At 51.9% G+C, this 16388-nt stretch overlaps 1 protein-coding gene across 10 annotated transcripts in view; it reads right to left on the bottom strand.

Annotated features, from left to right (window-relative positions):
* The window catches only part of MSI2 (musashi RNA binding protein 2), a 200867-nt gene extending 200570 nt beyond the window's left edge, over window positions 1-297 (bottom strand). For 8 of the 10 annotated variants that reach the window (XR_013184893.1, XR_013184894.1, XM_077188821.1 and 5 more), the window contains exon 1: window positions 165-296. Coding sequence is in view for 8 of the 10 variants with exons in the window: in XM_077188821.1 (XP_077044936.1) it covers window positions 165-226 (62 nt within the window). In the remaining 2 variants the exon portion in view is untranslated. Of the gene's footprint in view, window positions 1-164 lie in introns of all 10 variants that reach the window. The other 2 variants (XM_077188823.1, XM_077188822.1) reach the window with 1 other exon arrangement.
* Window positions 298-16388: the final 16091 nt, after the last annotated feature.

Genomic DNA, 16388 nt, shown 5'->3' with positions numbered 1-16388 from the left:
GAGAGAGCAGAGCGGAGTTGAGCGCCGGTGCGGGATCGGCCATTTTGACGGGGCAGCTCCCGGCGGGGCGGAGGGGCGCGGAGCGGAGCGGCGCGGAGCGGGGCGGGCCCGCCTGACCGCCCCTCACCGCCGCGCTCCGCGCCCCCGCCGCCCCGCCGACTTACCCGGGGTCGTGCTGCGCCTCTCCGGGGCTCCCCGAGGTAGCCTGGCTCCCGTCCGCCTCCATGGCCGCGCCGAGTGAGAGCCCCTTAGAGAACCCCCCCCGCCCGCCCAACCCGCCCCCCCCGGCCCGGCTCCGGCTCGGTTCGCTCCGCTTGCTTTGCCCCTTTTTCCCTTCCCCCCTCCTCCTCCTCCTCCTCCTCCTCCTCCTCCTCCTCCCTCCGCTACCGGAGGATCTCACTGGAGAGGCGCTGGGGCAGCAGCCAGATCCGTCACACGTGGGATCGGCTTAGCTCAGCGCCGCGCCGGCGCTCCCTCCCCCCGCCGCCATCCTCCCCTCCCTCCATCCCGCCCCTCCTCGCGGGGGCGGGGTCTCCGCCGGCGCGTGGCCCTCTGTGACGTCACTGTGACGTCACCGCGCCCTCCCCGCGCAGCTACCGCCCCCCCCGCGCGCGTCCGTCCCTCACGCGTGTCCGCGACACCCGGGACTGTCCTCATGGCACTGCCCTCATTGGAGTGTACCCCGAAACTGTCCACAAGAAACTGTCCTCATGGGAGTGTACCCCCGGGACTGTCCTCGTGGGACTGTCCTCATGGGACTGTATCCCCGGGACTGTTCTCATGGGACTGTACCCTGAGACTGTCCCCCCCTCACGGAACTGTCCCCCTGAGCCCCTCACACCCTGTCCAGGCCCCCCGACCCTCACGAAGGGTGGCCTTTGGCTGAAACTGGCTGTTCCTGCCGGCCCCCTGCTCTGCTCCCCACCCCACACAGCCCAGCCGGGCGTCCGGGGACAATTCCGGGGGCTGGGAAGTGCCTGCTGGGTGTCCAGGAGAGGAAAATTAAATTTTAGGGACTCGGGAAATTTTCAGAGACATCAGTGGGTTTTGAGTTCCTCCACCTGTCCAGCACTGAGTGCCTCCCACCCAAAGACCTCCCAGCTCAGCAGCCAAGCCTGCAAGAGCTGTTTTGGGGTTGCCAACTATTTCCAGCTCAGGGATTATAATATTTTCACTGGGGCTGGGGGCAGTATGTGGATGTACTTTCCAGCAGGGACTAATGAACAAGGTGGGAATGAGCCGACGTGCGCAGGGCTGGGAGGTCAGGCCCACTGGAGAAACACCTCTCTTCATGCTCTGATGCTGACCGCTGTAAAACAGGATATAATTCCCTTTATTTGGTTTGTTTTGCCATGAAGTGCTGAACTCTGGCTCAGCAGTGGGGCAGGCTCTGCTCCCTCAGAGCGGGCAGGGAAGAGGGGCTGACCCGGCCCTGCCCCAGCAGGGTGAGCAGCACCAATGTGCAAAGGAAATGGATGGGGGGGATTAAAGAACAGTCTTTTTCTCCCCCTTTGAGCTTCCTTTAGATCTTAGCTATTTCTTGTAATAATCACCGGGAAATTACTAGTCAGGAGAGCGGTTCCTGGGGTTATATTACCCCTTTAATCTCTCTGGCAGCGGTGCAGAATTTTAAAGGGGTTCCAGAATGAACAAGCACAAGACAGATTTTGCTGATGGACAGAGGGAACTTCAGTGCAGCTGCTTATGGCTCAGAAAGAAATTTTGATTGCTATATATTAAAAGGAAATCTCCACTGCTATCCCTTCCATCAGCAACGTTACAGGTCAAACGGCTTTGGGAAGACTTTATCAGTATGTTCTCTCTCCACCTCCCTCAGAGCTGAGGCTGGGTTCAGGGATGTGACCAGTTTCAATCTGCTCAGTCGGTTTTGCTCTTTCTGAGCACTCTGCTGTCACAGCAGAAGCCAAACCCATGGCACCAGGGATGCTCTGGGGACACGCTGGGCACCTGAAGCCCAGGGGTGACAAACCAGGAGCTGCTGTCCTGCTCCTTTGGCAGCAGTTGACAGCACCCAGCCCCAAAGGTGCTGTTCCAGCCCCAATCCCAGATTTTCCTCCAGCCCACTGAGAGTTTGCAGGCTTGCCCTCTGCTCTCCTCCTCTCCAGCCTCTAATGTTCATGCTAAAAGTCCAAAGTCCCAGCGGAATTTGGGAAGTAGCTAATGAACTGCAAAGCTGACATCTGTAACTGCCGGCCAGGGATAACATTCTCCCTAGCTGCACAATTAAAAGTTGAAGCATTTGGTCCAATAACAAGGAAAGTTACTGCTATTGATTCAAACCAGCCCAGATCCTCCATGGTGGCTCTGCAGGACACAGGAATTTGGGACAATCACACCTGTCCACATACTCACGTAGCCCCTACTCTCATTAGCAGGTTTTAGCCTCACCAATTTCCTTTCAAATTTTACAACTCCCCTTTCATATCAGAGACTGAGATGCAGAGTTTGTTAGGATCAGCATTTATAAGGCCAAAAAGTGACATGAGACCCCAAATCTCCTTGGAGATACATGGGCCCTGAGAGCCTGATTCCTGAAACAAAGAGATCTTGGACTCCTAAACCTGCTGGGCATGGATTGGGAATGCTGTTCCAGGTATGGAAGTGGCAGGTCCCAATCTCCCAGACAGCAGTGTGTTCCTTGGACATCCTGTCTTTGCTGTGCAGCAATGCCAAGGGGCTGCATCCACCTCAGGCTGCCTGGAGAATGAGTTCATCTATCTGGGGCTGTAGAAATCTGCATTTATGTGTTGTATGCTCTATAAATTCAGTGTCATAATAAAAAGGATCTAAATCTTTACTGAATAATTCATTTTCACGCATAGGGAAGGAATAATGACCTATATTACATTCCATCTATCATTTAGCAGGTTGTGGAGATTGATCGGCCGGTGGGTTTCGAGGTCCCCAGTGAGGAGCAGGGCCCTGCCTGCTGCCCAGCTGTGGCTTCACCTGACAAACATTATTTAGACAGAATTCCAGGGGGTGATATGCTGGGGAGCTGCCAGGAAGTCAAAGATCATTTAAAATGCAGAACATGACATTCCAAACAATCGGTGTTCTTGGTGCATCTCTGCCTCGGGCGTTACCCCAGTGCCTGCAGCACCCACAGAGCCACACCAGGAGGGGGCTGTGCCAGCCCTGCTCCGGAGGGAGGAGACACAGCACAGGGCATGTAGGAGATGTCTTCAGGGTCTGTGGTGTCAGACTGGTCAGGGCTGCCTAGGTACCATCCACATCTCCCAAGAGCTGGGCAAAGACTTCCTGTGTGTCCCTGGGATTCACAGCAGAGGATACACTTTTAACTGCACAGCACTCAGCAGCTTTGGTTGTGATATCTCTAGACAAAATTTCAGCAGAGTGCAGACTTCAGGCGTTGGATATTTTTGATTTCATTTTAGGCTGCCCATCCATTAACGTCACCTGTGTTTCCTCGTGGTGAGCTCTACACCTCTTCTCATGTTGCCTGCCCCTCTGTTTCCACCTGCTCCATCAGCTGAAAGGAAACCACCAAACCCAATGCCCATGAGCACTGCCCAGCCCTGGGGCTCTCAGCAGCCCAGGGCCAGGCAGGCAAACAAACAAAAACCACTGAGTCTGGCTGCGCAGGAGGGAGTGACTTAAAAACACAGCAGCCAGTCCCTAAACAGGAATAGGTTAGCCCAGAACCAGTAATTTTAGGGAAGCAGTACTGGTTCACACCTGGTGCAAATGTGGCTCTATATTTTGGGTAGACACTGGAGTTTTTCCCTGTCAAGTTCCAGATCTGCATCAAATTATTTCAGCATTTGCTAATGAAGACATTACACTGACCTTATTAAAAACATCGTGATTTTCATCTTAACTGAGAAAACAGCATTTTTTTCAACTGTTTCAAAAGAAGAATAAAACCCAAATATTATCAGGCCCATCTTTCATATGATAAGGGAGGAGGGGGAAGCTCTGCAAGGAAAGATTTCAAACCCTGCTTTGTTTTCGTCAGCTTTGAAATCAACAGACAGCCCTGAGAATTCTGTTCTTCAGAACCACAGTGTTTAATTCTATTTACTACTTCCAGGCAATTCTATATATACACACAGCGAAAAACCCAAGCAGCTCACTTTAAACAAATCCTCCTGCTTTTTTCAGATGTGTCATTCCTCCTGCGGGTAGGATTGCAGGATACGGATCAATTAAGTTAAAGCCAAAAACAAAGCAGGGAGGAGAGGAAGGGGAAGAGGAGGGTTTGTGCTGTCCCTGGGCAGCTCTCGCTGCTGCATCTGGGGGGGTCACTGTCCTGTGGGCACCTTGGCCTCACCTGAAAGAGGGGGTTAGTGGGGAATTTGCCAAAGACTTCCCCAGCTCTGCTGTCTGATAGAGCAGCTGGAAATCCAGCCTCTCACTCCTGTGCTTGGACAGATCCACGCACCCCAAGTTAGCCCTTGTGTTGTCTCTCACCCTGGGGTGGACGGCGTTATGGCAGAAATCCCATTTCCTTCCCTCTCCTGAAACCAGGCTGTCTACCTTATTTCTCTCCCTGATTAATTTTTACCAAAGGCCTTTAAGAGCCTCTGATAAACTGCTCCCAAAGTCCTAACTAATATTATTAACTATGAATCTTCTCCTATAAATAATTCCCAGAAGTAGATCAATGCTACCACTGAGTCAATGGATTCACTGGAATCATTTCTTCCTATTACTCTTGGATTTTTTTCTCCCTGTCGCCACTAATCAATTATGATGATAAAACTACCCTGGAACACCCCCAAAATAAAGATAAACAGTGTGTATTATCAGAGGCTGGGGCTGTGTACGGTGTTGAAGATGCGTTACCTTCTCTGAGCCACATTTGTTTTCCTCTACAGACAGTTAAGGGGAAAAAAAAAGGAGGCCCAGTAAATGAATGGTCTGGTGTAACACAGCATTAATTCCCTGACCTTCCGCATTGGGTGACTAAGAATCTCAATCTCAATTATTCCTTTCATGACGGAATCTAAAATAGACACAGCAAGTCCTCACATTCTTGCTCAAAAGCAGGAGAGGTGGAATGAGACGAGTCAGCCCGATCACACTGAAACCACATCCATTATCAGTTCCATGTCATTCAAAAAAATCGACTGCGGGAGAAAGCAAGAGCATCCAAGGAGAATTATTGCAAAACATGTACTGGCAGGATCTGGATAAATACAGACACTCATTTATATATGCACATGAATTTAAAATTCACAAGTGTGGAGCTGAATCAGGGGTAGGAAAAACAAGTCACTCCCCAGAGGACACCATCGCTCTAAATTAACAACAGGCAGATCAGAATTGATGAAAACACCCTGAGAGGTTGCAAAGCTCCCACTGTAGATTGTGGGGATCCCTCACATTTTGAAGTTTGGGCTTTCCTGCACCCCTGGCATGATGGAAATGGCAAACCCATCATTTCCTGTCTGACTTTAGAGTTAACTACTTTGTTTGCTCCTTCCCAGTTAATCAAATTATTCTTATTGCTGATACAGCAAATTCCATGACCATTAAGTTCGCATCAAAGGACACACAGAGCAAGAAAGTTTCCATGGGGCTTTAGACTATCTTGGCCCAGATCTTCAATGGGCACAAGATCCTCACAAGTCACACTACCACGTGTATTGGCTAAAGATCACCCCTTCCTCCATGGATCTTTGAAGGGATTTTCCTGCAGCTGGAAAACAAGGACAAAACAGAGCCAGCTGTGGGATGCCGTCCGTGTCAGGAGCTGTTGTCCAGCCATGCCTGGCCACAGGCAGGAGCCTCACTCCCTGCACACAGGGCTGTCACCCTGGGCTTGCCTTTAATGCAGTTCCCTGGCTTTCCATGTCATTCGCTGATTTTCAGCAGCAGATGTGGCTCGAGCTCCTGGGTTTGCCTTTCCGGCCAGGGCCTGGCACAGCACGTGGCAAGGCTGAGCGAGCCCGGGAGACAAGGAGTCACACACAGCCCCTGGCCACATCCGAAATTCCAGCACTGTACGTCAGGAAGAAATGTGCCTGGGAAATGTAGCTGTAACTACATTAAAGCACCATAATTCAATTCTAACCACATCATTACGGAGGTGCAGATCAGATAAGCACGGAGAGCGAGGGAGCCGGGCTGCGCTGCTGCGGGAGCCGCGTCCCGCCGCTCGGGGCTGGGGGAGCATCGCGCTCCCTCCTCCGGGGCTGTCCCACGGGTTTAAAGCGCAAACCCACCTCTCCAGGCGGCGTCCTGCACTCCCTCCCTCTGCTCCAGCCCAGCGTCACCCCTGCAGCCCAAAGGCAGACCCTGCACCCCTCTCCTGGGAGGGGATTTTCATCCACAAGGGCCCTTACCCCGATCCTACACCGTCCTTCCCGCACCCCAGAGGCTTGGCCAGGGCGGTGCTGGTGAGCAGGGGGAGCACTGCAGCCCCTGGCTGAGCTGCTGCCCTGACACCCTCCAGTGCCCAGCCTTCCTCGCACTGCCCAGGGATCTCTGGCCTCCCCACGCGAGGGATGGGGTGAGGAGGAGCTGCTGGGGCCGTGGCAGCCTCCCCTGGAGTCACCCATCCACTGCCATCCAACATCAGCCACGCTCAGGGCATCAGTGCCTTGGCCACAGTCACACCCGACCACTACGTCTGGCCACAGACTGGAAACCATTCTTTGAGTTACTACCTCCTACCAGGGAAAGTGCTTTTCCCATATTTAAGAGATTCCTCAGCTTTAAGCACCCTCTCCCACTAGATTTAAAGCACTGATATAGTGACTGTCAAGGCCCTGGATCCCTGGTCTGACTTTTGGGCAGCCATGAGATTAACTCTTCTGTTCCAAATCATTTTTAGCAGAGGTTAATGCTGAACTTGTGCTTCTGCCTTTGCTGAATCAGGGCTTTGCCAACTTCCTGCTTTATTTATTTGGCTTTCTGTGATTGCTGAGCCGGGATGGCAAGGATCCTACCTTGAACCTCCCCTGGGACCTCATGTGATGAAAAGCAAAGCCTGCAAACACTGTGGAGTCTCTGCTGCATTAGGAGAGGAGTTTCATGAAGATTCATGTCTTTCATATTGTTCTATGAAATTAAAGAGCAGAGGAAAATTACTTTTGAGGAAGTGAAGATGTACTGCAGCAATTTAGTTGTAAACATAATTAAGCAACTGGCCCTGACATACCCGTCCTTTCTTGGCCAAAATTCAGCTGGAATTTCCATTGATGTGAAGATCAAGCTATGCAAATAATTAGAACAAGCTTTGTCAGGAGAGTAAGATCCGAAAGAGATTTTGGGTGACAGGTCTGTAACAATGCTCCCCTCCTTGCTTCTGAGCTGGATCCAGACCTTTAGGTCCTTCATTTCCCTTCCAGGCTCATCCACCTGCCTAAGGCTCACACTGAGAACTGTATGAAAACCTGTGTGAGGCCCAGCTGACAACCCAGCAGAAATGGCTTCCAGGCTCCAGACACTGAAGGAAGAAAGGCTGGGATCCCACATGGAGCTCTGCCTTGTAATGAAGTCACTCTGCCACTTCAGACTTACCCAAATTACATTGATGGGTTAATTTTGCACTGAAGGCTCTCAGCTGGGTCAGGCATCATCTCCCTCCCCTCTGCCTCGGTGCCAGATTGGGCACCACGTGTTGTCCTGGAGGTGGCACCCGGCCAGGTCAGACTGGCACCGGTGCCTGTGTGTGCTCCCTGCCACAGCCCTGAGTGACAGCCCTGCTCCACCTGGAGCCTTTGTGCTCCCAGACTGGGTCAGAGCCTGGAGATGGGGCGAGCAGGACTGAACATTTAACTGCCTGAAATGAGAACTGGGCACTCAACACTTGTTTGCCATAGCTTGCTTACAAACGGGCACAATTACAAACGTGCAGTTTCTAAGTGTAAATACACTAACAGACTGGTGATAATGAAGCAAAAGCAAACTGCTCTTAAGCTGAGCTGAGAGCCCTGGGCTTTGGCAGTGATATTTAGAGCTTTTCCGAGTCCCTGGGTGTGGAGTGGTTTTCTAAAACTGCCAGGTTTTTAGTTTTTGTTTAAAGTAAATGTATAGTCTTTGAAGCTCCAAGGAAAGAACTTGAAAAATGTGACCTTTAGAGCTTTGATACTGGGTGACAAATAAAAAGAATCCAAAGGACAATCCCCTTAAAAATATACATGGCTATCACTTAGTGAGCAGAGAAAGGAAACAAGGATGATGTGTTTTGCTTTGAGGTCAGGATTGACAGCAGCCTCTTCCATTATCCTTGAAATATTAGTGGGATAACACAGTACCAGCAAACGGCTCCTGCATGCACCATTGCTTGCCCAATTTTGCAGGAGCAGGTGCTGAGCTGGGGCTGTCTGGGCTGAGCCAGCAGCCGTGCCCAGCCCACGGCCCAGCAGCGCTCCAGGAGGTGACATTTGCCTCGCTGGCACTTGGGAGCACCTCAGCTTCACCTTTGCAAATGAAACTCTCTGCATCATTGGGGAACCACGCCGGGAGGCCCTCGGGAGCCCAGCAGATATTCTTCCTGCTATTTCATACTAGGGTGCTCTTTCAAGGGAAGGAAAACCTTGGGGAAACTGAAAAATACTAAGGCTGGAGTGGGCAGAGGCTCTTGGATGTGTTCTTCCTGGCTGAGGCCATTTTGGATTGATGCAGCACTAAAGCTCTGTGGCTCTCGTGGGGCATTACTGTGATGCACCATCAGAGCAGCACTGCTCCAGTGAGGATGGAGTGTGTAACATTTCTTACACTGCACATAACTTCTTGCAGTCATTCCCCCTCCCCTCTTTGCTCACCTCCCTGTGTGGCTGCAGTTCACCACAGATGGGACTCTGCTGGTCTGAAGCAGCTCAGGGACAGTGTTTTGCTGTTCTGTACCAACAACAACAACAAAATAAAATTCAAACCAACACAAACTTAGCTGAGAAAGTAATAAGAAGGCAAACTCAATTACTGTTTCATCTGGCATTATTGTTGCTTTGCTGCTCTTTGTCAGGGACTTCTTCCAAGCAAAATTGGAGAGATTATCTTGTCTAGATGTTATGAAGTAGCTAATCCCTTCCGCAAGTGGAGGAGAGCCAAGCGCTTCGTGTTGGGCAAGTGGAAGTGTAAATATGGTGACAAAGTGCTGCCACTGCTCCCTGGCTCCAGGGGCCGCCTTTTCCCAGGGCTTTACTCACTCCACATCTGCACGAGGCACCAGGATTTCCCAAAAGATTTCCTCTTTCCTGTCCCAAAAGCTGCCTGGAGCAGGTGTATTTGGCATTTCATCTCCTCCACTGCTGTGGGGAGCAAGAGGGAAAAGGTATTTTTAGAAGAGAGGAAGGCCACTGTTTAATGTCACAGTGCTGGTGAGCTCATGCCATCCCTCATCCCTGCCTGCCCCAGGGACCCTGCTGTGGGTCCTGCTCCCTGCACAGCTCCTCGAGCAGAGCTGAGGATGAGGATGCTCCTGCCTTCCTCCAGCTACCCTGCAGCAGGGCCTGGAGTGGGGACCTCAGAAAGCAGCAGCAGAAGAGAAATTACCCACCTGTCATGTGTTCACTGGACTTTAAAGGGCACACAGAGAACTCACCAGGGCCATTATCTCAGGAAGGACAGTCTTGTTTTCATGTAAGAAGGGCTGGTCCTGGTCACCTCAGGGTAAGCAGGGTGAGGTTGCCTCCAACAGAAATTCTCAAAGGTCCAATCTTCACTCACTCTGTGCATTAACTCAGAGCAACACGTTCATGGGAACAGCCCTGACACAAGCAACACCTCTGGGCTCTGTCTCTGTCACAGCCCTGGGAACATGGAAATCATCAGCCCTCCTGGAGCAGCACCTCTGGGATGAATCCCAGTGTCCTCCCTCTTCCATAACCACAACAGAGACCCAACACAATACCCCACCTGCCCGTGGCCCCCCACCCCCAAAATTCAGCAGCTCAGGTAAGGGATGTTTGCAAAACTGGAGCAAGGCTCGGCTGGAAACACAGAGCAGCCCCAGCCTGTGTGGGTGTGTCTGTGTACATCCAGCCAGGGGGATATTTAATGATAATTGCTTCTTTTCAGCAGCGAGCAATGTGCCTGGTACAACCCAAAATGATTTTGCTATTTTGACGTTGGGAAATCTGCAAGTCAAAGGTGAGGGAACGACTGCGCAGAGCAGCCAATATTAAAAATCACAATCTGGCAGCAGCGGCGCGGGCTGGCAGAGCTGGATTGCCAATCATTTTTATACCTCGGCGCTTTAAATAGCAATAATGTGTTGAATGTGAAATTGCCTGTGCTGATGGGGGTTGCTGCACGTTATTAAAATCCAGGCATTGGGACACACGTTACACATTTGTGATTCTTTAGAGACATTGTTGGGGGAAAAATACAAACTGGGAGAAATTTGAGGGAGGGGGGGCCCAGGAGGTAAAGGGTGAGGGAGAGGCAGACAATCAGGTCTCTGGAAGATCACCAGGCAAAAGAGAACACTTTAGCTCTTCTGGATATGCCCAGGAAACAGCCAATTATTTCAGAGTTGTTGGAGCGTTAAGTGATGCAGATTATTCCCTCTAACACTTATTCCCTATGCAATTCCCACTCCGTTTGCTCTGATTTGGCCCATTCCAGATCCCCATTTGGCCCAACACCTGAGCCCTGTGTGGGAGCCAGGCTGCTGCTGTGCCTTCCTGGGCACCTCTCCCTGTAGAGGGGCAAGAGCCCAGGGAAAGGTGCCCTGGCCTCATCCCCAGGGAACAGGAATTGTTGGGGATGCTCTAACACCTCTGCCTGGGTGAGGATACAGAGCTGAGTCCTCACCAAACCTGCTGCTTCCCATCTCCATGAGAGCATTTCTCCTCCCCAATCAGGGAGTCATTATCCACTCCAACTGCCACATCCCTCCTTTTGGATGACTAGAACCCTTAATCCATGATTTCACAGCCCTACTTAGGTACAAGCACCCACATGCAATGCAGATCTGTATAAAACCTAGCTCTGCATAAACATAGCCCTGAAGGAGGAAAAGCTGTGATGCAAACATGGTGTTATTTCCATCCATCTGTGAGGTTATTCCTTACCTCCACCAGCTCCCTACCTGCTCCCCACTCCTCTGTCACACCTTCCAGGCGCCAAACTTCTGTAAAACCTTTCAGGAATGGGATATTCTTAGCTCAGATGTACACAGACCATGGGTTGAAGGTGACTAAAATAACAAGAAATCCACGTGCCTTTAATATTTTCAGGATTAATTTTGCTGCAGTCTCATGGAGTGCCCTGTGCCGGGCTGGGGTCCTGCCATGCAGGCAGGTGAGACAGAAGAGGAAGGTGGAGAATTTGGATGCATACTTTTCAGACAGAGAGTAAAGCAGAGATTTAAGGTCCTGTCATATCCCAGAGTTTTATTAGTCATTTTGCAGCAGCTATAGGACTGATTTTTTAATTAATATTTTTTAAGAGAATAGGTATACGAGTAAAGTCCTAGTAATAAAAGGTGCCAGAACAGAATAAAACCTGAAGTATCTCTGTTCATCACTCTCATGGACCCCATGCTCTTTCAACAAGGTCACACCAAATCAGCAGCTGAGCCTGTATTTTCCAGTCTCTTCACTGCCCCAGCACAGCTCCTCTCCTCACGCACTCCAACTTTGCTCAGTTTGTCATCAGCAACCAGCAGTGACATCACCTTGAGTGGCAACATCATCCATCCATCCATCCATCCATCCATCCATCCATCCATCCATCCATCCATCCATCCATCCATCCATCCATCCCATGGCACGTCACTGCTCAGGAGGAGCTGCAGCGCTGATGGGCCTCAGACCCAGACAGCCAAGGGTACAACACAATCAAAATAAAAAGCCCGAGAAAATGGACTTTAAGCTATGAACTGGGGAAATGAGGGGAAATGAGCTGGGGCTGTCTGTGCTCAGAGGGAAGGAGCTCAGCAGTGGGGGGCAAGCGCCGCATTCCCAGCAGCCGCGGGAATATTGAGAGGCGACGGCGAGATATTGATTTGATAAGCAATGAGCTGAAATTCCAAATGCATTGGAGATGCTGATAGGCAAAAAAGAGGTGGATGGAGAGACAGGGGAAGGCAAGAGGAACAGCTGCGCACACTGAGATGTCATGGAAAATAGAAGGTCATGGGATCCACGGAATTCTCCAAAGAAACAGGGAAGTGGAGATGGCAGGGAGACAGCAGATGTTTCTGTGCCAAGACAATGATGGAACCATAATTACAGCGAGATGGAGCGTCCTGCACAGCCCCGGCAACACGGAAACAAAACAAACCCCAAGCAGACGCGTTTGATTGGCAAGTGGAAAAGGCTACAGAAAAAGTAATAAGCATTTAGACCTTCCATTACAGAGGAGTCAGGCAAGGGGAAGAACGAGGGCACCTCTTCACTGCAGAGCCAGAGCGCTGGCCGAGAGGTCGAGCTGCTGACAAAACCCCCTGGATTTGTATGGCTCTCACACATGGGAGAGCTGGGGGCTCACAAGTGCTTTTCCCCCCCATTTTCAGTAACGGGGGCCCAGCACACTCAGCCTGGGGTGCTCAGCAGATGCAGGGGCAGGCGCTTCCTCCCCATTCCTGGGCAAACCCATCTTGGGTGTCCTGCCCTGTTCAAGGGCAAAACCTGGGCAAAGAGAGCCTGACACAGGCACCTCTGGGGGCTTGTGCCACCTCAGCTGCCACTGGCAAGTGTGCTGGGGTCCAGAGCAGAACGAGCATGGTCTGAATCTGGGGTCAGGGCTTGTGTGCTTGGAAGCTCAGCTGTCCCTGCAAACAGCCAGCCCTGGGGTGTGACAGCTCTGCCAGGAACAGCAGCAGTGCTGGGACACCAAGGAGAGCCAGAGCTCCTCAGCCAGGGGACCGCTCTGCATCCCGGGACACACCGTGACCATCTCAACAGGAACATTTTCCCCGACTCATTCACACCTCTCTGGCTCTTGCCTCTGTAACAATCATGCTGAACTTTGCTTCTCACCTCCTGCACTTGCAAGTCCATTTTCAGTGGGAGGACAACAAGCTCACTTAATTTTGGCTGAGGGGACAAAATGATCTTATTTGAGAAAAAAATAATCGTGTTTCTGTGTTCTGAGGCAGCTCTGAGAGAAAGGCACACCACGACCACAAAACACACCCAAGCAAATTAGGGGTCTGTCTCTGTGAGTGAAAAGTAACACTCTCCCTTTATCATCTCACATCCAGACACAGTGTAAGGACAAACCCGCACAAGCAGAGATACAATCTGGACCTGCGAGCAGAGAGGAACATCCCAGGCATGTAAATCGCGGTCCTACAGACGCAGCGCACGGCTGGGATGATCCATCTCCCCTCACGGGCTGCGAGCCGCGGCTCGGCGGGGCTGGGCCGGTGCTCGAGTGCCATCTGCTGCTCCCTCCGCACGGCAGCGGGCCCGCTGCGCTCCTGAGCGGGGCTTGCATGCATGGATGGATGGACGGATGGATGCATGCATGCATGCATGCATGGGTGCATGCATGGGTGCATGGATGCATGCATGGGTGCGTGCATGGGCGGCGGGGGGCGGGTGAGAGGGGGACAGGGCACATTTAAAGAAATCAAACCAACTCTTCTCCACTACGACCCTTTCCTCATCATGTGTGGTGCCTTTCTGTCCCCAGACAGGGCTGGGCACCTGCAGCAGTTCACTCTGCCCCCCTCCCAGTGTGTAACACTGGTTTGTGCCACATAAAAAGCAGCTGTCCCATAGCAGAATTAGAGCTACAGGCTTGACAGGGCAGCCAAACATTTCTTCCTGCTCTGACAAAACAACTTGTCCAGTGAAGAACAAGTGTCTCCCTTAGGGCTGGGTTCCCAGGAATCCCTCCAGAGCATCCCCCTGCCCTGGGGACAGGAAAGCTGGGCACAACAGGAGGCTGGAGCAGCTGGATGGCCCAGCAGCCACAGTGGGAGATCCTGGAGCAGCCAGGGAATGTCCCTGCACCAGGCAGAGCTCAGGGGGATGTGACAGAAGCGGGAGATGCTCATGCTGCCACTCATGGCTGCCAACAAGAACAGTACTTGAGGGCCAGAGAAGTGCTTCAGGTGCACTTGGAGAACAACAGACAATAGAGAAACCCAGACCCAGGGATTACTGTGAGAGTGCTGCTATCCAGAAATGAGGGCACCTCACTTGAAACAGCATGAAATGTCTCTTCAGTGCTCTTGAATCCAAACTGCAGAGTCAGGGCACAAAAAAAGAGTAACATCCCCCAGGCAACACACAGGGTTTTGAAGCTGGGACATGAAGTGCACAACCCAGAGTCCCTCTGATCCCTCTCCCAGGGGGAGGTTAAAACCTTGGTGTAGTGACAGCTACAGCACGACTCCCATTGCTTTCCCCAAGGATTGAGAGTGTTGTAAGAAACATCCCAACCTGCTTTCAGACACCAATACTCACGGCTGGGCGTGTGCAGCAGCTTTACAGCCTTGATTCAGCACAAGGAGGAAAGCTTCCAGCACTGTGTTCACTCAGCAAAGGCTCTGCAGGGCTCAGGGTAGCGGGGAAGTCAGCAAGCCCTGCTCCAGCCTGTGGAGCAAAGCTCAGCAGCTCCAGCCTGAGGCAGGACAGCAAAGAAGGCTGTAAGCTCAGGGGCAGCATGGCCAAGGCACAGCAGGGCCATTACTCACCTTCCTGGGCACTGGGATCACTGGGATGATGGATGAGCTGGGGAGGCTTTGAGGCAATTTAGAAAAGAAACAGGAAGCACTTTTCCCCCTCACAGGTAATTAAGTTGTGGGACACACTGGCACGGGGAGCTGCGAAGGTCAGGAGGACAAAGGGCCTCAGAGGGGAGCTCCTCTGTGAAGCACAGACTGTGTGAGGCACCAGGCCCAGCAGTGCTGAGGAGCTGGCACCCGGGGGGTCAGGGCAAAACTGCTCTGACATTTCCTCTGCAAGAGCCCCAAGTCTCTCCTCCAGCTGCCATCCTCACCCCTGCTGCCCAACACAACCAGATCTTTTCCTCTATCATTGCTGCTTTTTCTTTTTTTTTAACGGGATGGGGAAGGAAGCAGAAGTGACTGAAGCCAAAACACAGCCCCTGAGGCAATAACTAAAGGCAAGACACATGTTTTCTAATTCTTGCTCAGCAGCCTCCTACATGCTGGCTTCCCAGGGACAGCCCCGAGGTGGGACCCCCATGGATCTGTGTGATGCAGTAGAATGGAAGAAATACAGCTTGTACCTCATTTTCCTTTCTTTTTAGGGAATAAAACCTCTGCCAGTGAAGCACCAGGGATGTGCTGAGCCAGGCTCTGGGCTGCACCTGTGGCTGTGGAGGAGCTGAGCTGCTCCTTGTGTCAGACAGGGGTTTCCTCACCCTCCATCTGCTCCAGAAACTGCCCTCCTCCCTCCCTGAGGAGCCTTGAAACCAACGTGCCAAAGGGAAACCAGCTCCAGGCTCTGCCAAAGGAGCAGCCCTGGCACAGCAGAGGCTCTGGCAGGAAGGGATGGGCTCCTGATCCTCACCCTGGGCAGGACAAGGGCCAGCAGCCACAAGGAGGAAGCTCCTAGAAGCGCCTCAGCTCCATGGGAAGAGCCAGGAGAGGGGATCTGGGCAGGCAGGGGCTGCTTGGCACAGTGTGCTGTGCAGCCCATGGAAGCTCTCCAGGAGCTTATAAATGAGGCATCTCCCGAGACCTCATTCATTCCACCCCTAATAAAATCACCACTTCCCAAAGGGAAAAGCCCCTTTGAAGGGCTTCAGTCAAAGCACCTGTGGGACAGCTCAGCTCCATGGGCCTGTGCTCAGCCTCAGGCCTGAGCCAAGGATTATGAAGCTGCTTGGGGGCCACTGCTGGGTTTATGAACATCAGGACCTGCTCCAAACCCAGCACAACTCATCCCTGAGGTCTGACAGGGCACAAAGCACCACTGCCACAACCTCCCCTGGGCCTTTTTTGACCTGTGCCTTTTCCAAGCAGTCCATATTCAACTACATCCTTCCCCAGCTCAGTAAATCCACTCACTTTTATCCATAATACAAAACAAAACCCAAACCTAAAAAGCCCCCCACATTTATGTTTCTGTATAGGCTGAGAGTTGTGATTTTAAAGAAGAAAGAGCTTCCTATCTTTTACCTGCCAACACCTCCTTATTTCAGTTCCTCTCCCCCTGCAATGTTCTATTTTACTGCAGTTTAAAAACCAGGCAGCTCTCAACACAAATAGGAACAGGATGTTCTTCCACAGTGCAGAGCCAGAGGAAAACACAGAGCTGATGCTGGCAGAGCTCCCCATCCCTGCTGTAGATTCCTGACTCTGACACCTCTCAAAGAAGAGAAAGCACCAACATTCAGACAAGTCAAACTTTGCCATGAACGAGAAGCAGTGGCACAGCCACCCCAAGGGTGCAGAGCGAGGAGCCCTGGGCTCCCCTAATGGAGGCAGGAAAGGAAGGCTCTTAAGTCATCACAGTTTCACTAAG

This window comes from Agelaius phoeniceus, chromosome 20 (genome assembly GCF_051311805.1).
Source record: "Agelaius phoeniceus isolate bAgePho1 chromosome 20, bAgePho1.hap1, whole genome shotgun sequence".
NCBI classification, from domain to species: domain Eukaryota; kingdom Metazoa; phylum Chordata; class Aves; order Passeriformes; family Icteridae; genus Agelaius; species Agelaius phoeniceus.
Note: the sequence above shows the minus strand (reverse complement) of the source record. Positions and strands in the feature narration are given on the sequence as shown.